The 24,208-nt window shown below is 36.9% G+C and overlaps 1 protein-coding gene and 1 long non-coding RNA gene across 3 annotated transcripts in view; one reads left to right on the top strand and one right to left on the bottom strand.

The window, feature by feature from the left end:
• The first annotated feature begins 1,326 nt into the window (after positions 1 to 1,326).
• Positions 1,327 to 5,052, top strand: LOC148215164 (uncharacterized). The gene is made up of 3 exons (XR_015796869.1): positions 1,327 to 1,420; positions 4,152 to 4,260; positions 4,995 to 5,052. It is a non-coding gene; the product is annotated as an uncharacterized LOC148215164 (long non-coding RNA).
• Positions 5,053 to 12,186: 7,134 nt separating this feature from the next.
• LOC148215163 (uncharacterized) overlaps positions 12,187 to 24,208 on the bottom strand; it is a 45,946-nt gene continuing 33,924 nt past the window's right edge. For both annotated transcript variants that reach the window (XR_015796868.1, XM_088144979.1), the window contains 2 exons: positions 20,862 to 20,942; positions 12,187 to 16,958 (listed from right to left, as the gene is read on the bottom strand). Coding sequence is in view for 1 of the 2 variants with exons in the window: in XM_088144979.1 (XP_088001105.1) it covers positions 16,939 to 16,958; positions 20,862 to 20,942 (101 nt within the window). In the remaining variant the exon portion in view is untranslated. The remainder of the gene's footprint in view (positions 16,959 to 20,861; positions 20,943 to 24,208) is intronic.

Genomic DNA, 24,208 nt, shown 5'->3' with positions numbered 1-24,208 from the left:
TGTTTATTAATAGGGGCTTATTAAGTGCACAATCTTTATAAAGGAAGAACAAACAACATATTTTGCATTATGTATATGAATTTCATGATCATGAAACATTACGCATTACTGGAAATGCTCAAGGCTTTCTCTCTACAGTTTCTAGAAACCATGTATAAAAATGTTACACACAGTTACTTTCTTATGCATCTCTTAGGTCAATTTTGCAATTTACTTAACTGATTATTTTATTGCTCCTTTCTTATCCTGTATGCACCGCTGTAATTCTAGGGTCCACAGTCCACAATACATTGCCATGATCAAAGGAGTGTACTGTGTGGTATGTTATACATAAACATTAACAAGTCAGACCAGTACTTTCCAGTCAGGAAACTTGCTATGTCAGAATGTCTAAAAACAGTATTAACTACATTCACACACATTAAATTACAGTGCTTTTTGTTTAATTTTGACTTAGCATGTATGAATCTATCCTCTAGTTTATAAACCGTGGATCATAGCTCATAGCTTAGGAAGATATGTATACCTTTCAAGTTATGGCTTAATCAACAAATCATGGTTTAAATATGTGATTCGTGAACACAATGGTGTATTGATCTAAAATTACCTTGTAGATCTGAGGACAGCTGTAATGGCATGTTAAGAACAAGAGACAGATTTAAATTCTAACAAGCAGGACATTCCTCTGTTATCAGTTAAATGAATAGTCTCATCACCAATTCACATAGGAACCATGAGTAAGAGACTGAAAAAGTCTCCACTTTAGCAACCATAGGAGAGAAAATGAATTCTAAAGGGGGAAAACAATTCAGTTGCTGATATTTCTGCAACCTTTTCTTTCAATAAAGAAACTCTAGAATTTTTTTGCACTCCCATGACTTTTACGCATCTACAGTTCAGTAAACCGGATGGGGGAAAGGCCTGATATCTTTTAAATGAGAAATGGGATTTTACACATCTATTAAATAACAAATACCATATTTTTCCGACTATAAGATACTTTTTTCTAAAATCCTTACGCTAAAAATTGAAGGGCGTCTTATTCAAGGAAGTAAGCCGAGGAGAGAACCACGCAGTTGCAAAACTGCCCATACTTTGTCTCTGCAAACAGGCTTCCTCCTATTGCTAGCCTCCAATCATGAGTGAAATAGCTTGTCTCTGCAAACAGGCTTCCTCCAATCACAAGCCTCCAATCACGAGTGAAACTGCCCATACTGTCTCTGCAAACAGACTTCCTCCAATCATGAGCCTTATGTAACTAATGTCAGCTGATGCTGAACAAACCAATTGGAGGAAGTATGTTTGCAGAGACAAGCTATCGGCAGTTTCACTTGTGATTGAATGTAATCAGTTATGCAAAAGAGCATGGAAATAAAGCTGCAGAGAGACGGTTTGGACCTCCTCCCACCAAGTGTATCAGGTCAATGTTACCTAATTACTAAATAAAAATGTGTTCTGCACTATCTTTAAAATATTGATTTCTTAATTTTGGGTTGGAAAAGTGGGGGTCGTCTTGTACATGGGGGCGTCTTATTGATGGAAAAATACAGTAGATATTGTCCATTGCATCCAAAGTCCACTAAGGCAAGCTCTGGCAGATCAAGAGTTCAGTTTACTGCAGATCAGTATAGTATTCCTGCACAAATAATAACTGATCTTTTCTGTTAATACCAGGGCAATGCTCAGAGCAAACTAAGTAGTTTGAGTAATCTTCTTTAATAAATCTGACATCTTGTTTACTGAACTGAGTATGTAACAGCTCATTTGAATACTTTAGGAAACCTGTCTTCTAGGGTTAGTTTAAGTTAATATATAACATGAGGTAATATATTAGAGAGTTGTTTCAATGAGATGGGAGGTGACAAATTTGACAAATAAATAAATAAATTTTCTGAAAGTGTCCAAAATGCCATTAATATAATGATTAATTCAAAGCCTAATTTCAAAGACGCATTCATAAGAGTACAGTATCGCAAACTGAGCTAGAAAAGGTTTCTTCAAAATGGAAGATTCTGACAAATCATACTCTATTTTATGCATACTGTAACAGACAGGCATGAATCATTATAAAATATTGCTCATGTTATAATATACTCTGTGCACAAATAAAAATACTGAAAGAAGTTACACATATTAAAATCAAATTTAAAGGATGATTTTAAATTTCAGATTCAAGATTTTGCTAAAAGCTCACCAGGATGCTCTAAATTCTTTAAAAATTCTTGGCAATCCATTTGAAGAAAATAATGTAACAGCAATTGCTAAGTTTGTTTCTATATTCTATAACATAAATCAGAAGAAAAAGAGAATCAACATTCAAAAATTTGATTTTTTAAAGTTTGTTTCTATATTCTATAACATAAATCAGAAGAAAAAGAGAATCAACATTCAAAAAATTGATTTTACATGAGGTCTAGAACCTAAAACTACCAATTTCAGTTATTTTTCATTATCTAAAACAAATATTACTACAGTAATATTTTTACTGTATACTTTGTATACAGTAAAGTACTGTATACTTTACTGTATACTTTGTCCTACCAGTCTGCGTCTGACCATTCTGAAGTTTGAAGAAACTTCAGATTATTATTCTTTATACAGCAAGATGACAAAGAGGACAAATAAATGTTTATTAGACTAGGGCAGGGTTCCCCAAAGTGGTCAGTATCAACCCCAAGGGTCAATGGGACTATCCAAGGTCAATATCATTAGTAGTAGTAGTGGTAGTAGTACTATTAGTTAAAGTGGTATGAAGGTCAATGAACAATCTGAAACTTCATGAAGGAATCAATGAGCTGAAGAGTTGGGGACCCCTGGGCTAAGGCAAGCTATAATCTGTTTCTGACAAAAGTACTCCAGTTAATTCCTGGCAAAATAATCTCTCTCTCTCTCTCTCTCTCTCTCTCTCTCTCTCTATATATATATATATATATATATATATATCTTCCATATATATTTCATATTACGCAGCAAGGTAAACACAATTTAGAGCATGGTTTTTAATGCTTATATCAACAGGCACTGCTGGTGTTTTTAAAATTATTTTTAAACATTTATAAACAATAATATAATGGTGATTTTGGCATTAAACTAAAAAAATGTATATTTTTTGATGTCACAAAAATAAATACTCTGCTTGGAACCTTACTAATGTCAGTGAGTAATAATTGTACAACATCAGTAATTATCTGTTTATTCACAGACAATACCTTTTTTTGAAAATATACCTTTGTTTTAAATAAAATAAAATGATTATAAGACTAAATAATAATAATGAAACAACCTTAGAGTATCATTGATGTACTTCTTAAAAAAAGGAAATGAACATATATCTCTATATTTGTGTATCTATATACGTTGTATCATTAGTAAATAAAGTTTGTTTTTTAAGAGAAAAAAAATAATGAAAAAAAATATTATTTTGTCACTGAATTTGACCTGGCAAGACTAGTCCCACAACTGTAATAATACACACCTTAGGAAAAACTCAGAAATAATTTCTGTTGAACTAAATGTAACTCGTTCTCCAATACCTGTGCTTAAAGAGTATTCAAGTACTGAGTATGCAAATATTTTAGAGAGAACTGGTAAAAGCACCACAACTATTTGGGAACCTTTATTACTGACTTGCTGTGATTAGTAACTATTACTACTAATCATAACAAGTCCTAATGGGCGGGGTGTGTGTGTGTGTGTCAGTGGAATTATTTATGTAAGATGTTCTGCAAATCATATACCAGTGTATATTCATGGGACAGGGCCATTAGCACTCTTAATGTTGGGGTTCCCAACATGGCGCTCTGAAAGGCTCATAGGCCCACAAATAGGTCACCTGATAGCTGTCAGATTCCCTATCCTAATTGATTGTTAAGATTAAAAAAAAAAAATAATGCAGAAAAGCAAAGCCACAAGCTCCAGTGTGATCCTTTTTTCAACAATGTTTATGCACCCAAATGGATCTTGTTTGTGTGTGTATGTGCAGCCTAATGCTTTGTTTTGAAATATGTCCATGCCCTGAAAAAGTAGTAAAGTGCCTTGAACAGGAAGATTTAGGGTAGGTAACATTGTCATAAATCAATGCATGTTTTGCATTGCACTGATAATGTACTCATAGTAATTCTATTTTTGAATATCTGGTTTCCCAACAACAGCTACTTTGCAAGAGCACTCAATTATGAGTGAGTGATAGAGCTGCCAATCAAAGGAGGACCACTCCAGGGACCCTCTCCCAAGTTATATTCCAGCAGAAGGGAACTGGAGGTGAGAGTTTGGGGAGGATGGATATGAGGAAGGCTCCAAGCTGAAGCCTGGGAATAGCTCTTCCTGACAGACAGACAGGCTAGGACTATGTTTAATGCTGGGGTAGGGCAATAGTGACAGGATAACAATAATGTGTGGAACTTAAGTTACGTCTTAAAAACCATCTTTGTAGTTACTTACTATTTGATCTTTGCTCCATGTTAGCCAAGTGTCTCTGCTATCCTGTATCCTCCCCAAATTCCACCCAGTTAGGTTACCTTAGAGACTCCAAGAGTTTCAGACCCCTCAAATGGGGTTAATAGTGGCAGCAGAACAAAAGGATAATAAAGGAAAAGATCGTCACAACAAGGATGTTCCATGACAGAGCTGTAATTTGAACATTACACTAAAGGTTAGTCAGCAGGAAGGATAGCTTAGTGGAGGGACAGGATAATAACTTATTTGAGTACTCTTTTTAGCTCAATTTGTGAAGTAAAAGTTGTCAGAAAGTATGCCACTAGCAACTAGAATTGGAAAAGTGAGAGGTACAAAACAGGTTCACTTACTTTTATGAATTATCTGTATCCCATCAATGCTAATCTACCCCAGCACTAACCTGTCTCTACCACCAAATCATGCCACAGCAAAAATCCAAACATGCTTACTAATCCAAAAACAGTGGTTTAACATTTCAAAAGCTAACAACTTAAATAATTTACATTGTTTTAATTCAAGCATTTCATTCATTCCTACAGGTGCATTTCAGAGAAGATAAATACTGTATATAAGGCCTGGTCAAAAAAAGGAAACAAAGGTTATTTAAAGCTTACCTTTATTTTTCACGTTGTTTAGAAGTTGCCTAATTTTTCTCTATGCAATTTCAATAAGTACTGCAAAATACACCGTCTTCCAATAACACCTTCCCATCCAATAAGATCAAGTATGGTATATCTCTCCATATTTTTGCTCAGTAAGTACCATATTCAGGACCTGTCTTCTCTATAGCTGCCCCGCAACATTAAATAGCCCTTGCCTTTTGGCATTTAGGAAGTCTATTAACACCTGGATATTTAGACAGGCCTGGGGTTTGAATTATTGTTTCCGTTTTCCCTCAAGCTACATGTAGTTGATGCATGCTTATTTTGTTTTATTCCTTTATATATGGAGAATATATATATTCTCCAACTAGCAGAGGCAGGAATTTACAGGAGAGAGTTGGTTCTGACTGGAGTTGCCATACACTCTGTAATTAGGTAGCTAAATAAGTAAATACATTAATAAATCTGATTATAGAAAAGTAAATCACCAGTTCTACATATTTTACAGCTTTATAGCAAGAAGGAATTCAACTTGATTTTTCCTGTCCCTGTGGCATCATGTAGGAAAAAAGGAAGACCCAGTATCTACTATATGCAGCTCTTAAAGTCATAATAGAGCCTGTCAGCAGAGGAGTTACTATGTCTCTAAGAAATCATAATTATAGGTAATGCCTGATAGGCTAGGAACAGGAAAGAACATCACTGATATTCTTTTATATCTCACTTTTCCCCTAAAACTCAAAGCAGCAACACATGCATTTTATTTCCTTTTTTCAGTACCACAGCTCTGAAAGTAAGATTAGACCAACCTCAACTGTATCTGAATAACATATGTGTTGAACTTTAACTCCTTGTGAAATACATAAGGAGGACATCACTTTGGAGAAACCTAGATTGATAGATGTCTAACAATATCATTTAGTAAGCTACACAGATGAGTTTATTGTCTCAGTTTTCCAAGTTATTTCTTATTCTATTGCAATACCTATTACATTACTGGAAAAAATCAGAAACTAGAAAGATTCAAATATCATTTTTTCTTGTTTCTGGTATAAGATATTTTCCTATTTTCCTAAGTTCCTATTGCAAAAATTATATAAGTACTTGACAGATATCTTCTCTGATTAACCCTGTTTGGTACAAAGATTAATTCAAGTGAAAAAAGAGAATATCCTAAACAGCATTCTTTTCTCTAACACTGGTGCTTTTCCATACTGACAGTCTAAATTGTGTTTACAACTTCAATTCAAAAATAGTCAAGAAAGTTATTTTTTCTTAGAGATACACTGAATGTTTCAAAGTAATCCTCCAATAACAGCAGCTGCAGTCTATTTACATAGTCACATAAATACAAATTCACATAGTATATTTCTAAAAGGTGCATAATCAAAAAGCAAAACTTAATTTGACATATCTGCACATTCAAGATGAATCCTTTTTAAGAACAAAAGGCTTTACATGATCCTGAATTAGAGCATGTTTATAAACCCAACTTATTTATTTTATTTTAAAAAAATCTATAACACTTCCCATTGAAAGAATTGGCAGAATGATTTATAATAACAATAGTAGTAAGCTCTTATGCAGAATTAAGTTTAGTGGCTTAATGAAGTCTAGTGGCTTTATTTTCATGCAAACATGCACAGAATAAGATTCCAAGGACTGCAGTGTTACCTTATCTGGGTATAAGCCCCAATTAATTCCTAATGCTTTTTTCCAAGAATATATAAGATCGCACTATAAAGATACATTTTCCTTTAATAAGTCCCACTGTTTTATACTGGGCTTATATCCAAGTAAATATTTAGGAGTTATGTAATGTATTTTTATCTTGAAAGACCACTTCATTGGTGAAGTCTAAAACTGAAGGATAGTTAGCTTGATTTACAAATTACCTTTTTCAACCTTAATGTATTATGTTGCAGAAGAAATTTAAAGACAGCTTACCTAGTATTGAAGTAATAAGATATATGCATGAAAACACAATTTCACAGCCTGTGCAAGCGTGAGACTGCTTGATCATGTGTCATGTCTATGAATTCATCTTTCTATCTGCAATTAAAAAGAAAACACAAAAAATATCCAAGTATTAGTTAATAATAATACCTGGTAGAAGGTATTAAGAAACAACAGAGGTCATCTTCTGTGTATACTTAAACTGAGAGATGAAAAATGTTAGCTTTTCCATATAATTGCCCTTTTATCTCAATGCCAGTGGCATAATCCATTAGAAAGTTGTCTTTGGAGTCCTCACAGGAACAAATGCTATGCTCTTGTACTGAGTAACTCCCTTTCATTTCAGAGTGGATATGTGCAGGAGAACACTTCTGGGAATTGCGTGCCTAACACTTGAAAGGTCTTATAACTACATTGGATGTTGCTGCTGTTGTCATTAGAGCTATGTACTCTTCTTGATAATGTTCAGGCAGAAGGATTTATGCCATTGGGAAAAACTGGTTTTCACAAAAGATACTCTACTTGTGTTAAACATCTGCTTGTGACCTTTCACATGCTCATAGTCTTGAGCAGCAGGCATTTCAGCTGGAGAGAGGGAAAGGATAAACAAACAGATTCAGCAGTGGAATTGCCAGGCATGTAAACACTGATGACATTGCTACTGCAATCATATTAGTTGGAAGAATATATTAACAGTAATGTCAGAACTGATCTGACCATCCAGCTCAGAAAACCTCTGACATACAACATAATCTGGAGCAATGTTTAATGGCTCTTATTTCATAAAAGCATATTTCCCCATCTCTTCCATTTCTCAAGGCTATTAAACAGGGGTTCCAGAGGTAAGAAGTCACTTTCAGACAATCCAGTGCAACAGCGTCAGATCACAAGAGCTACGCTTTGACCTTTGAGCATTTGAAAAACAATCAATTTCCCCTTTTGACCCCCAATGTGTCTCTCTTAATTAACGGATATGCTGTGCAAGAAACAGTACCTCTGTCTCACACAGCACATACATAAATTAGGAGGTATACTCTTGGCATGTATGCTCTGGTTCCTAAGCTTTCTTCTATCAATCTAGCATGATAGCTTACTGCCTTCCCCCATCCTGCAAACGCACACCATTTCAGAAAGAAATCCTGCCTTGATCATTTCCTTCTAAACCCTGTATCTGATATTTTCATCTCACACCTCTTCTCTTGTACGGGAGACTAGGTCATGACAACGTACTGCTATCACAGTTACATTCCCCTCTGCAAATGCTCCTGTTCTTTCCCTTATGCTTGTGGAATATATGCAAGCAAGATGTATTTACAATAGTGTTCCTAATATTTATGATATTGCAGGGTGCATATTCACTGACTTTGCAACTGAAAACCCTGTTTTATCCACCTCCCATTGAATTCAGTAGCAAAACTCCCACCAATTTATTTTTATGAAATGGATTTCATCTACTACAATAGCATGAGAAGGTGTAGATGGTTTTATTTAAACAAAAAATAAAGACTCTTAACTATTATTCAGAAGGAATATATGTGATACATTTTTAAAATTCTGATACTGTTTTGATTCTTTTGGATACTAAAAGGAAAAGAAGCAAACAAAAAACTCTGCGTACCCCCTCCCCCCCCATCCCAAGACCCTTCAACAGGCTTTTAAAAATGCACATGCAAACCAAGAATAGGAGAATCATTCTATAATGGTTACACCATGAAATATAGTGTGTGGGGGGGTTCCATTGTACCCCTGCAATCTTGAGTGCAAAAGGTCTAATTTTCAACTGACCTTCTACCTCCTGAATTCATAAAGTGTTTTGTTCTTTCTGCCAAATGGACTTAGCTTTATGGTCTGTTTAGCAGTGCAGTTACCTTCTGCATACCAATTTGGGGGCTGTGAAGACAATCTAACAGTCCTTGATAACAGCCTTGCACCTTTTCAGTCACACATACATAGATTTTGTATATTTTAAAAGGAGACTTTAAATAAGAAGGAACACGGCAACAATTGGAAGCTTTTTTGTTTTGGTTAGATATCTACCTTTCTTGTTAGATCCACATTCCTTATTTAATGTAATCGAATCCAGGTTAACATCCAGAGTGGCAAGTACAGTAGGAGCTATTTTGCATTTTCCTTCAGGTTTAAAAACCACATGGAAAACACAAACAAGGGAAAAGACAAAACCTTGCCATATCCTTACAGAAACATAGTTTTTTTGGGGGGGGGGCAGGAATGATTGTAGGCACATATGGAACCACTGTACAGGACAGTCAAAAGTGCCTGATACTGCAGTACTTTCTCAAAGACCAAATAAACTAATCTTTGGGTTTTGCTTTATTTTTCTTTGCTTAATTGGATATAAGAAGTTTTCTTTCTTTTCCCCCTCTCCATTTGAAGAGGAGAGACTCACCAGGTCATCCTGATCTCTGAAGGTCAATCTTGCTCACTTCGATTGTAGTTCTCCCTCTAGGACCCCCAGAATACTTGGTTTTCTTTCTCACCTTTATTGCCACCACCCCCTTCGTCCTCCACCTTTCTCTGGTTATCCCCCAGTCAGTAGCTTCTTCCTACCGGTCCTCACAGTTCTAGAAGGCAATGAGAAGTCGCCTGTTAAGCCTTTGCCTAGCATCCGCAATCAGATCCCATGATCGCAATCCACATCTCGGCAGATGTACCAGAGAATCACATATAGGATGAGGAGGATGGCGAAGATGAACAAAGCCACCAGAATCGCCTTGGTCACAGGAGAAATGAGGGACTGCATGACACCCGGGGAGAGCAGCAGCCGAAGGCGATCAGTTGGCAATTGCGACCACGTTCAGGAAGAAATGTCAGGAATGGAAAGCCCGGTGATGAATAACCAAGGAGGCGCAGGTCGAAGCAGCAGAAGCAGAAGCAGCAGAAGCAGCAGCAGCAGCCAGAGCAAGCCGAACTCCCCCGGCTGTCTGAAATAGCCCAGCTAAAACCCGGGCTGCATCTGCATTGGTTCGTGCCAAGCTGCCAACAAGAGGGTGAGAAGCAGAGCCGCCGGGCGAGCGGGCAGGCGAGCTCCACACCGCCTCCCTGTCAGGGCGCCCGAGAAGAGGGGGACCCGCGGGCGCTCGTTCACCAGGCGTCGCTCTCCCGGTCCTGCTGCAGCTGCGATCCGTCGGCTACGAAGAGGCTGAGAAGCGCTTCTTCGGGAAGCGGAGGGGGCAGGCGGAGAGAAGTTGGCGCTCCAAACGGTGCTGCCATGGGCGCCGCGCGCGCCGCTGTGGCCCCGCGGGTGCCGGAGGAAGGGAGGGGGCAGAAAAGAGGGACTCGCTCCCTTCCTCTCGCCGCTGCGCTCGCCCCCCGTTTAGGGACGCGCTGGGGAGACGCGCCTGGACTCGGCGGAGCGGTGCGTACCTTCAAAGTTGCACGGCGGCACTGAGGCCGCTTGCCAGTAGCGGCAGCCGCCGGGAAAAACAATGCGCCCGAGCAGCTGTCTGCCGAAAGCCACGAAAGGGCAGGAGCGCGGCGGCCGGGCAGGGGAGGCGGAGGAGGGCGCGCGCCTAGAAGTTGCTCCTGCTCGCCCTGAGGCGCTTCCCCCTCAGCTGAGCGGCGGCGGCGCGGGGAGGGAGCTTCGCAAAGTCTGTCTGTGGCGCGTTTTCTGCAGAGGAGGAAGCGGCTCGCTGCAGAAAGGGAACCTGCCTGATTAGTATTCCACCCAGCAGAGCTTGTCCTCTCTTTTTCCCGCCTCCTTCCCACTCGCCCGCCCGCCCCCCGCGCCTTGTCTCGTCCTTCTTCTCTCGCAAACGCCGGTGCAGCCGGGGAAGCCTCGCCCGTTACTGGCGATGCGTGTCTTTGCCTGTGCTGTGACTGTAATTACAGGGGAGTGCGAAAAGCGGTGTGTGCCTATGGAGGTAGGGGAGAGCGGGGTTTGTCACTACCACCTCCCTTTGAGTTTAACTCGGGTGTTCTTTCGCTTCAGTTTTCCTCAGGCATCTAAGGTAGCCGCAGCCAGAGGAGGAGAGGAAGAGTTTTCTTTCTTTAAACAATCAATAATAAGGGATGGGAGAGGAACGATGTGCCATGGGGAGTATTTCAGGCAAGTATCTCAGAAATCTGTTGGTACAGTGGATTCAAGATGCATGTTACTCATCACAGGTTGATTGCATCACCCAGTGATATGCCTTCTGTACTGTATGCACACTGAACACCATCGTGTTGTGGTGTCACTTCACCTAATGTCAACTGCAATAATTTCTGTGAAGGCTTCTCCAGTTGAGTTGTGGAGTGCAAATCAGCCCTCTGGAAATTACCCAGGGTACATGGTAGGGCTGCTCTGCCTCTCTCAAGAAATATGATACAGTTCCCGCCAGAAATAAAATGTATACTGACAAAGAGAGAGAATGTATAGAAACTGCAGATGGCCTTCCATCTGATGATCATTACCATGATGTGGTTTGTAATTGTAAGGCATGGGATAAAGAGGTTCAGTTTAATCCAACTCATCTTTGCTTGGAAAGGTATCCCACTTGGAGTTTTTTACACAGACATCTGTATCCAAGTGAGTGTGCACAGCATTGCATCATAGACTATGTAAGTTCACCTGTGTGAAGAGGCTTTTCAATGGCTTATCAGGTATACTCTTTCTAGAGAGACTTGTCTTGCTTAGTGGCTACATTTTGAGTTTATCTGCTTCTTTTTAGCACCAGATAATGAACTTTTTTCTCCTGAGTTTCCAAATATTACTTAGCACATTTTAGATTGTTGATTCATCATTATATTCTCTAGTATGGAGGTTGCTTTTATATTACTTTATGTTGTACTTTATATTAATCATCTACTAATTTGGTTGGGTGAGTTGATATTATGTTTATATTTAATTTTTCGTGTTATTGATTTTTAAATTTTTTTTACAAGTTTTGGAAACTGCTCATGACACAACAAAATGTTATGAATAAATAAAGAGTCTCATTTGCCTCTTGGTCTAGGGTTTAGAACTGCCAGCGCATTGCTTATTTCTCCCATTATGGAACTGTTCACTTGCATAAGTATATAGAGACATAAATTTTACATGCAATAAATAAAATTTGGTCAGAAATGTATGGAAGAATTTATCCAGAGAATGGTAAAGTGAACGACTCATCACACCCAAATTTTAGATGTATATTTTCTATGATATATGAAAGCTGAAAAAGAACATTTCTGAATTACACTATTAAAACAATTCATATAAAAATAATAAATAAATATATTTGTGTTGCTAAGTATTGCAAGCAAGAAATGCACATAGCGTTTTTTGCTGATCTTAAATATTAACATGACAAAAGTACATTTAATTAGTTTAAGTACTAAAAAAGTACTTTTAGGGGAAAAAATTCTGGTTCAGCCTTCTGTTTCTCAACACACACACACAAAAACCTTTGACCAGTGCATTAAAAAAAAAGTAACAAAATCTGTCTGGTTATTTCACAGCAATTCATTTCGCAGATAAATAATCTACACTTAGGAGACTGTATCTGTAGTAGTAATAACAACAACAGCAAACAAAAAACCTGCTGTGTTTTTTTGATGCAAACTCCTGCATCAAAAACATCTTGTAAAACAAACCGAAGACAGCAAGTTTAGAAGACTCACGCATTAAGATAAAATATAAAGTGAATATACGATAACAGATTACAAATTTATTTCCATGCAATCTATGAACACTTATGACATATTAAACTTTGGGTTTTGTAACATTTGAGCTCTATGGATGAAATGCCACTCAGATGGCAGGCAAGGGAACACAGTTTGTGGCATAGTTTTAATACATAAATCTGTTTTATAATGAAACTGTTTTCTCAGTAAGTAGGAAAGAACCAGCCAGAATGTTTCTTCCTTTATCCACACGATTGGAAAATTTGAAAAGATGCTAACCAAGGTCACCAGAATCATTAGGGTGCTAGGCTTCCTGTAAAGAAAGGCTGCAGCATTTGGTTTTTTAGAAATAAGGTAGGTGAAGAAAGACAGTATAATGTATATAAAAGACACGGAGAAATTGATAAGGGTTTTTTTTTCCTTTTTTTTTTTCACATACTAATATCAATTGAAAGTAGATGTGGAAAGATTCAAGACAGATAAAAGGAAGCAGTTCTGCACATAATCATAGTTAAACTGTGGCATTTGCTGCCACTAGGTGAGATGATGGTCACCAATTTGGTTGGCTTTAAAAGTCAACTTCACAGATTAATTGTTAAGGGGATCAGTGCTACTACCCTTGATAGCTGTATGTTGTCAAGCTTTACTCAAACAAAGACTTGACCTAAAAGACTCAAGCTGGAGATTCACAAGCACAGCTCTTATGATTTTTTTTTCACCACAGATGCTAGGAAAGCCCTTAATATCAAAGAAAACAAGTTCTGTATAGGAAGGAGGGAGGGAGGGAAGGAGATACTGTCCCAAGGTTCAAATCCTGTGTGCTTGTTTCCTCACATCTTTATGTCATAATGGACCATTCATTTCTCAGTGAGAGAAGCGGTTGGCCCCTATGCATGATTATTGCAATGGGCCAATCTTGTCTCGGGGGACGCGGTGGCGCAGCGGCTTAATGACGCTGAAAGTTGCCGGCCAGAAATGGTCGACGCTTCAGCGGTTCGAGTCCAGCCTTCGCGTTAACAGGGTGAGCTCCTGTTTCCTCCCCAGTTCCTGTCAACCCAACAGGTCGAAAACTCACGAGAGTAGATAAATGGGTACTCTCACTCCAGTGGGAGGAAAAATGTTGGCGGTGCCTTGCAAAAGGAGTCAGGAGCAGTTGCCGGTAAGCGCGAAACCGCGCTCGCCCGAAAAGGGCGCGAAGCAACGGAAACCCCGCCTCCTGCGCTCGCCAGCTGGGCTCTGCTCTAGGAAGGAGGCTCTGGCAAACCACTTCCGAAAAACAGTTGCCTTGAAAACTGCAAGGACTCGTCCAAGCAGTCACTGCAGGGTCAGCAACGACTGAGCACAGACCAAAAAAAAAAAAAAAAAAAATCTTGTCTCAGGCTATCTTGATAACTGTGAGAAATAGTTTGGGAAAGGTCAAAAGCAAAGAACCATTATTACAATAATGAGGTACAGTGGGCAACCTTTCAACTTGCCCCAAAGTGGGAGACCTTGAACATGTTGCACTATGTCTGGTGGAGAAAGATACAATAATCACACCTGCAATTCATTATTAGTAGGGTTTGCTTTTTACATTTGGTAGTTAATTATTTTTTTCTTAATGGATTTCCTAATTGTTCTAATTAACGTATTCATTAGAGGCCTTCATCCTTGTTTCATTGCCTGTACAAATCCAGCTGGTATCAGCCATAAAAAGCTTGACACCGCCTCTTGTCCTCAATATACAATTCTCTAGAATAAAATTTACCATGGCAATAATGGTGGGAGAGAAGTACTGCTTTCAGGTCTAACTTGTGAGGTTCTTAAACATCTGGACAGCCAGATATTTAGAGAAGGCTGATAAATCTATAGCCCAATCTGACAGAGTTCTGCTTGTGTTCTAACATATTTTAGAAAAGTGAACTTAGTTATGAAAAAGAAACTGTAAAAAAAGTAGAAGTGTGAAAGATTAAGAGGAGGCTGGGAAAGTGGCAAACCAATGTCAGACATAACTGATAGATGGAGAGGAGTTATTTAACATTTTATCTCATAAAAGGCAGCTCAGTCAAGGCTGCCAAAAACCTAGGAAAAAGAGATTCAAAATGTTCAAAGATGTTCTGCTTAATGAATTCACTAATAAATGAGAATTTGAGGTTTTTAATTTAGTTTCCAAGATTCTGTACTTATTATAAAGCCACTAACAGGAGTCCTAATGCTGGGAGTAAGCTCTAAGGCAAAACATTCCTTGTTGAGAAACAAAAGAGTTTGTCGTTAGATTGGATGTACTGAATGGATAGGATCTGCATTCTTTAAGGAAGGCCTGTAGCTGAACTACATTTAAAAAACTGTAAATAGGAATAAACATAGAGAAAAAAATGTATGACTTTTAATGCAAACTTTAAAGGAAAAACTTACGCAGAAATGGGGAAAAAGCTGGATCTAATCTTGAAAAAATGAGAAACTGAGCAAAAGCAAACTTGAGAGATTCATTTATTCCAATGATAAGTATATTTAGGGGTGCAGATTGAATGTTTTGTGGCAAATTAGTTTTGTTTCAATTGAAATATTGTCGAATTGAGGACACTGTCAGTTGCCAGGGCTACAGCAATTATTTCTAAGCATTGCAGTTTTTCTACTTGACTTGGATTCTTTTTTAAATAGTAATTTTACTAAAAATTACAATTGCAAAGATAAAAACTAATGCAAACTAAAAAAATAAAAGAATAAAAAGAAAAAATAGAAGGTGCAGAGAAGAAGAAAATAGAAAAATAGAAAAGAAAAAAAATAAGAATATAGTAAAGAAAAAGAAAAGAAATATATAAATAAATGACTTCCCCCATCATCACAACAAGTATAACCAGTTTTAGCAATTTATCACCTTCTCTTAAAATGCAACAAATGATCTCTTCTTCCCATATCCCACCTCTTATCTGCAAACAAATCCTTAAAGTCTCGTCATTTCAGTCTTGATCAACAAAACTCCATTAAGGGTTACCAGAGACAACAACATATCTATTTTAACCTTGATCAAATAAACCAACTTTATATTTCTTCCTTTTAACAATCTTGATCTTTAGTCCCATCAAATAATGTCCTAGAACTTGATTTCTTTTCATTTTTTCTTTGTCCCTCCTCACAAAATTCTTCAAAGCTTTAACAAGCTTCTTTTATAAATCCAGTATAGGAAAATTATCCAGACCACTCTCTTGGTTTCTTATTTGTATATCCCTTTTAATTATTAAGACAGCCAGTTTCTTCTGTATGTCCAGTGTAGTATCTTTTTCTATGCCATTCTTGTAGCCTGTCATTTTTAAATTTACTTTCAGATCAGTCTCAGTATTGTCAGGTAAAACACAGTCTATCTATAGAGGCAGACACTCTTAAAATTAATTTCTGGGTCCATTCAAAAATATCCTTCAATATGTCCAATGTTAAAATCCTTTGCTTCATTTTGTATTAGTAAGTCAAATTAAGTGTTTCTTTCCTTTAATTGTAGCCTTTAGTTCCTTCTGGTTCCTTCTAGTATCCAACCTTCAAAGTCTCATCCTATGATTTTTTTTTTTTTAAGAATTCAAAACAAAAGCATTTTCCCATGGGAAAGATTCTTATAATTATTCTAAAATCTTATTTCAAATCTATCTGGACCCTTAGTCCATTTGTAACTTCCAAAATCAAAATTCTAATAATCCTTTTGCTATTTATTTAAAAAAAAAGTTAAGTCCTTAAACTTGTATTTAAAACTTCTTTCACTAAGGATTGAAGGAAACTCACCCAGTGTTTTCAAATTTGTTGATCCAAACGTTCCTAACAGCTAAAAAGCAGTTAACAAGCAATTTCCAAAAGTGATTAGAAAAGGAAATAGGCAAACCCAGTGTCCTTAAAAGCACCAACCATGGTTTGAGCAAGATGGCTATTCCCTCATCTACCAGAGCTCTAAACCCACTGGAGACTGCTGTCTTGCAGCGTCCTCATGCGGAGCAGCTGTCTGGAGCATGTGTGGGCCATATCAAGTCCTCTCCTTGTCCGGAGAGGAATTACAAAGATCTGATCTACTCACCCGCTCTTCAGTCCGCTGAGGACATCGGCTCTGCTTTTAGCAGAGCCATCTTTAGCTCACCATTTCTTCCCTGGAAGTCTGCTACTTGACTTGGATTTCTGAGAATTCACTGAAGTTGTAAAATGTAGAATCACAATGCAAAATCATTTCAATAAAATGATTATTTTTCATATTTGCTGATCATGACCTTTTTTTCATGCCACTTTCTCCCCAGCACTATATGGATCAAAAATGGAAATGAAGGTGGAAGTGTTGTTTCCTGTCACTGGATTGATTATGATGTAGTCATGCCTTTGGTAGTACCACTGAAATCAATGGGACAAGTTATTCATAACCAACATATATTTTAATTTCTGTGGTTCTACGATAAGCATGCATAACTTTCAAACAATGAGTAAAATTATATATATATATACACCTCTTATATATATACACCAGGTGTGTGTGTATGTGTGTATGTATGTATGTATGTGTGTGTGTATATATATATATACACACACACACACACATACACACACACATATACATATATACTGTACATACACACACCTCTTTTTTCACCCTTTCCTTCCAGATAGAAAACTATACACAATGTTTTCAGAGCATGTCTGATCAAAAATTCAAAGCTGAGATTTCAAGTCACATTCTATGAACTTGCATTCTCTGTTTCTAGAGACTGGGAATGGGCTGCCCATTTGAGTAAATGGTTGACAAGACTCTCCCAAAGCACCAGCGTGACATTCTTCTGGCTATCTCTACTGCCATAGTGACCACTGTCTCCCAACTTGGATCACAATCTTTCATTAAGTCCAGTGCAATTCCTGCTGCGGTTTTGTTTATGCTTCCTGTTATTCGCAACCACTTGCCCAGACCATCCAAAGCAAGCCTGGCCATGGGCTAGACCCACCAATTTAAGCACAACTTCTGGTGGATTGTTTATAGGAAATCAAGCGCAGCAAAGCAGGTGCTGAAAATAAAATGGTGAACTTTAGAAAAGCTAATCCAAAGAAAACTGCAAGTGGCAGGGGAAATAAAAAAGAAATACTTGAAGAAACAATAGCAACAGGAGTCTAATTGGTGTGTTCCTCCTGAGCAGTTCTACTTAGTTACTAAGTAAGAGAATTCAGGGTCACTCCAATTAAGTTGATTTGCAGTAGATTCAGGTCAGACCAAAAAAAAAAAGGTTCTTTTTCTCACAATGCTTAATTAACTTGTAAAATTTACTACGATAAAATGGCAGTGTGTGTGTGTGTGTGTGTGTGTGTGAGAGAGAGAGAGAGAGAGAGAAATTGAAAGAGAGATTGAAAGACTGAAATGGAGAGAAAATGGCTTTTTAAAAGGTTTGAAGGGTTATAGAACAGCGTTATATTTACTCAGAAATAATTTACACTAAGTATAATTAAACTTTTCCCCATTTAAATGTAGCATGGATAATACTGCAGGAAATTGTTACATTTTAAACTAGAGTGGGTCAACCTAAGCTATGCAACCAGTATATTAGATCCTTTATAACATGTAGTACATGTTTGTTATTTTGTGGGGGGTAAAAACTCTACAGCGATCTTTGGTATTCACATTCAAAACTTTTTTTAAAAAAATCACATTTCTGTCTTCAGCTGAAATATTGGAAGACATGAATTAGAAGTCCAGACAAAGGCAGGAACTATCAGTAACAACCCTACCACTGATTCTTGCATCTACGATTTTTAGCAGTATAATCTGCTATAGCACTATTAGTTTTCATAGCAAAAAAAAAAAAGGGTCTGGTAACCACAGGCAACAATTGATTGTTCAAGAGTTATTATATACCTTGACTTGAGGAGGGGAGACCATTTGCTGCTGTAGCTCAGGCAGCAAAACAGCTTGAGCCAAGTCTAAGCTTTAAACACATTCAGGAGAGATGGATCAATCTGCAGCTCCTTCTTTGAAAGCTAAATGGGGCAACTGCATTCAGGCTTAGGATATCTTAGTATATCAGACAGTGGGACAATAATTTTCATGCCTTACTTATGAGCAGCTACAGGCATTATGGTAAAAATGAATATAACGCTGATTTATCTTAGCAAGATGTTTCTAAATCTTTATTACTCAGAACACACTAGTCTCCTATATGTGTCTCTAGCAATGAGTGCATACCTGTTGAAGAAATAGTTTATCTGATAGACAGAATTTACAAACCAGCTTGACTGTGGTGTAGAAATTTCCAGTATATGCTCAGAACTTAAAAAAAAAAAAAAATTTAAAAAGGGGCGCCACTAATCCTAGGTATCTATGCTATTTATTCTTTGAAGCTACTATTTTATTCATCTCTTTATCAAATAATGGAGAAAAATTAATGCTGTCTATGTTCAGGATCAAACACTCTCTCTCATACAAACATATACATATCCCCAACAGTATTTGAGTGGCCATGAGAGGAAAAACAATCCAAGGTCTATAATGACTTACAATAGATGCAATGTTTTGAGCTGAAGGTCATGAGGCCAGGTGGTTGGAAACTAGGAAAAGGGAGGGGTGAATATGATTGGTCTTTGAGCCAAGGTAGTGCCAATTATATTCTTAGAAGCAGTGAAGGTAAACCTCCAAATATGAAAATATGGGTCTTATTGGCCCAGACTATTGGTCAGTAGTAGCAACCTAAAATGGTCAGATGTTTCTTCTAGCATCCCATTTGCAACCTCCTATTTGTGGCTTTTTTCTCTCCCGAAAAGTAAGGATGGAACTGGGAAGCCTCTGGGAGGAAAACAGTTGCCATTTCCACACTGAAGCCCTAGAGAAAATGGCTCCAAATCATGCTCGTGAAATTCAGTCATGTTTAACTTCACTTCACCAGTACAATTTTTGGCCGCTAAGGGGGTTTAGGGACAGAAATGGGAATAATTTAGTTCCCAAGACCCTCACACTTCCAATTCTACCCTTAAAAAACCCAAACAGTAAAAAAGGAACAAAAGAAAATTGGCATTCTTCATCCATTTTATAGAAAGGAACCAACTGAAGCCTTGAACCAAAGAAAGTTTTCCATTCCTACACTAGGATATTCTCCATTTTTGGGGGGAAGAAGCAACAAGCAAATGATTCTAATCCTTTCATTTTTGGAAGTATTTCAAATGACTTTTCAACTGTTAAAGTCAAAACAGTTTTATCTTTCTACAGGTTCTGTGGATATCAAAATAAATCAACTAGGCAGTTTTTATATTAACAATATTGGGATGAATTTTAAGCATTGTGCTAAGTGTTAGGTTTGGACTTTGTTGGAAAGCAATGGGCTAGAATCTCTGCAGAGTAGAACAGTAATTTAATGAAAATAAGTGTATAGGCAGAATCCAAACTGAGAAACAGAAGCATTGAATGGAATTACAAAATCTATTAAATGTAAAGCAGATGTACAGTATGTTTCACAACAAATGAGACTAGCTTCCAATTTTATTATATGAATGGCTCTCATGGACCTATTCAGTATGAAGCAGCTTTCTACTGAGAAACTTATCAACAAAAACAACAACATCAAAAAGATAATTAAATCATATAATATTTCCACAGAAAACTGAAATAACAGAGAAGAAAATGGTTTTAAATAACGTATAAAGATTTACAATCAGAAACTAAAGGGAAATAATGGAAAAAATTTATAATCTTTTTCAAAATGAAAACAGTGTGGAAAGAGGAACAAATATCTTCCTAACACCAGACATAGCAGATAATCAAGGTGTCTACTCAGTTTTACTTATCTTTGAGAATGAATGTGAATGACATATACTGTATGTTCCTGAACATCTCCAAGTTTAAGAACATCTGTAAAGTACTTTTGAAAGTATAGCTTGTGTATACATTGTCTTATGTATTCATTCACTATTCTTACTTACATAAGACAATATATAAACACGTTATTTAAACGTGAAGTTATCCAGGAATTTGGGACAGCTTCCATGGATACTCAATACATTAAAATATTGATGACTAATTTAGCTTTTGATCCCAAAGGCTGTCATCTATTTGAGATAAATCAAATGGTCATCTAGCTTTTTGGAGCCCAGATTTGGTGGCTATATTTCATATACTTATATAAATTTTAGTAATTTACACATTGGAAAATTAATGAATGCTATAATTTAAAATGGTGCAGGAACACGTTTTCTAATCTTCGTGTCTGCAAAATGCCTTCTTACAAAAATACAGCAAAACTAATCTTACTTAAAATGAAAACTTACCCAAGCATTCTACACCAATGGTCATGAAGTGATCAGAATTTCTCACCCAAGCTAAATTAAATCCTGGGAGGCTGAGCTCTGCTGAAAATAGATAATTATGAAACTGTTACATCTGCATAAAGCAAAGATTAATAGGCTTCTCTCAACACTTGAAGGTGATCAGGTTAAGTTAGTAATTCCGTATATTAAGTATAGCATTTTCTAGGAATATTGTTGAAATATTTCACCAAATATGACCAAACTTTATTTCAGTCATTTGTTCAGTAAGTCATTATAATTTTTTTCTTCCCTCTGTAGGAAGAACAGGGAAGTTTTTTCTTCCCTCTGTAGGAAAAAACAAGCCAAAAACTAATGCTTTGGGGCAAGATGTAGGAAAACTCTGCAACTTAGTCTCGCATGATCAAAGAGGTCTTGAATGTTTCTAAAAAAATAGTATCCCATTTCTTCAGCTTATATGGCAAACCAAATTAACACCTGAATAGAACTGATTTTTTTTTAGCTGGATACTACACAGGCATATCATTGGAGGAAAAACAAAATTAAAAAAAATATGTGCAAGCTTTTAGAATAGGCATGTCAGAGAAGGCTATATTTCCCATGAACTATATTTTGAAATGTTAGTGCTAGAAAAGATTAGACATGACTGCCAGAAATACCTTGGGGGAAACAGTTTGGGTTCCTTTGGAACATAGAGAAGGTGTCTCATAGAGAATTAGAACTTGATTCATGTAACTAAGTATTGGGTTACAGAATGCCAAAAGCCAGGACTTACTCACTGTACTATGGCCTAGTTTACACACAACATTAAAGTACAGAGCAGTGTTTCTCAACCTCAGCAACTTTAAGATGTGTGGACTTCAACTCTCAGAATTCCCTCAGCCAGAATGGGGGAATTCCATGATTGGGAGACCATGGTTGGAAGAATTCTGGGAACTGAAGTCAACACATCTTAAAGTTGCTGAGGTTGAGAAACACAGGTATTGTGTACAGGTATGGTTTACAAACCATAATGGCTTCACATGATATGAACCAATCAAATAACATTATTGGCTTAGTAGTGCAATGCATAACCCCATTCTTAGTGGTTGTACTTCTCCAAATTTCAGACAGGAGATTTTCATATCCTACCTGAAGATGCTCAGAATGAAGACTGAGACCTGCATGCAGAATCTGTGCTCTATCAGTGAATTGTTGCCTTTGCGACAAATGCATAAGTACATGCCCTTTCACCCTTACAGATACCTTGTCCTTGACATGGTGGCCATGGGCAAAGTGAACCAGTAATTTCAGTATACAAATGGTTATAAATTGATATATTAATCGTTTGAGTGCATTCATACATGAAAAAAAAATGAAGATTTGGTTTAAAACTTAAATATGGGTCCCATGTTGGATAGTTCCTGGATTTCTCCCAAAGGTGGCCTTATGTGGCTTGTAATAATATGTTCAGGGGATCAGATTTTAAGCAGTACTTCAGTTACTTTTTTGGGCTGTTGTTTTTAATTGTAAACAGTCTCTTGTGAATGATCAGTGAAGTTAGGATAACTAGGTTTATGGGGTTAAATGATATATAAACCAAGTATCTTAGTTACTGGTGTTATATGTACCCATTAATATATCTGTTGCTTTTATTTTCTGATATAACAAACCATGTGTTGGTTCTCCAGATCATTTTTTCAAAGTTTGATAGCATATTCTAATTTAATTGTGTAATCTGTGAAGGTTACGCAGCTATTTAATATTTGCTTTGCATGCGGCATAATTAGACACTTGGTTCCCTCTGCCTTAGAAATGACTTCTTAAAATAAATTAAAGATATTACTTTGATGTTCTCAGTGCAGAATTTAAAAGCAGAAATTTTATACTTGATCAGTTTGTTATAAATTATTTAAATGACAGAATCCTGGCATGTTTGCAAAATCCTTTTTTCTCTGTGTATTGTTTTTTTTTCTTTTTGCTTCTTAACTTTTTTTGTGAATCTGTCTCCTTCCTTCATTTCAGAAATTTCCTCTGTGATATACAAATGATTACTGTATTTCCTACTCACTCACTTTGAATTTTATGTTAAGCTAATGAAAAAAGTACACCACATGCTTAGTGAACTTACAGCTGTGCTGCAAAGGAGTAAAGGTAGATGATTTTGTTTTATTGGGTTTAGGAATAGATAGACAAATTTTGTGCTAGAAAAGCAAAGGGATTAATCTTTGGAAGGAAGACAATAACAAACTTAGAGAAGATTAGGAAGGATAAGGATATTTCTATAGCAATAAAATCAGAATAATTAGAATAATAGCCAAAGTAAAAAAAAAAAAAAAGTAGCTATTCTCTTGGAATAATGATCAACAAACAAAAATTCACATACTTTAAACAAATGATGCAAATGATGATGGATTAGAAAAAATGATTACACTTCACAAAGTTAGAGAAATAGAAGGGGAAGATAATGGATAAGATGGATATAATGTATCAAGGAGGTTATACAGTAATAATGTCCTTGGAAAAGCTCAATTGATGAGCTGGGTGAGAGGATGAGCATTTTTCTACGTAATCCCCAGAACTCAAGCCTAACTAGGGGCCATATAAATCATATAAATAAATAATGAGGAAAAAATAGTGAAACCATCTATGGGAAGAGGCTGAGTTGACCAAAATCAACATTTCTAGAGAACACATTAATGAATCAAAAGGGGAATTTACTTTAAAAGAAAACACAAAATGCTACTTCTATATTATTCTAGACTAGGCAACTTTAATTTCCTTCCATGTCTGATTTATCTAACAGTGCCACCTAATGGGCTTAACAGGAGTATGCCTGCAAAGCTTTTACAACCAGTTTATGGTTCCTTCCCCACTGCTGAGTTGAGATGCCCATCCTTGAGCTGACAGAAGACTATACTGGCATGAAATTTCATCTTCACATTGCCAGATTCTACCCTGCCTTTATTGCCTCTGTTCCCAGTAACTAAATTTACTTGACTTCCCTCTAAATAATAGGCAACAAAGCTATTGTATAAGTTTTATACACCATGAAGCTGTTTTGGAATGCTAACACCATTTTAAGAAGCACAGCTAAGGATGGCCTATGAGAGTGTTCTTCATACACTGGGAACAAGGTAACGATAACACTGTAGGGTCACAGCAGAAAAGGTTGTTGCCCACATGTTTGTGCTGTGGAGAAGGCCCTATATGTAACCCAACCAAGTACTTCTAGGATTTATGCAAGAGATTTCAGCAGAGTACTATTATAGATCTATCACAGTTGATATTCTAATCCAAAATATGTTATCCTATTTAATGAATTTAGTATCAGCTTTCTCCTACAAGTACCCTCTAGACTACAATTCCCA

The sequence above is a fragment of the Python bivittatus genome, unplaced genomic scaffold (assembly GCF_059951505.1).
Source record: "Python bivittatus isolate LINGU-HERP-01145 unplaced genomic scaffold, Pbiv_v1 ctg000350_np1212, whole genome shotgun sequence".
Lineage (NCBI taxonomy): Eukaryota > Metazoa > Chordata > Lepidosauria > Squamata > Pythonidae > Python > Python bivittatus.
The sequence above is the reverse complement of the archived record's forward strand: the minus strand, read 5'-3'. Positions and strand labels throughout refer to the sequence as shown.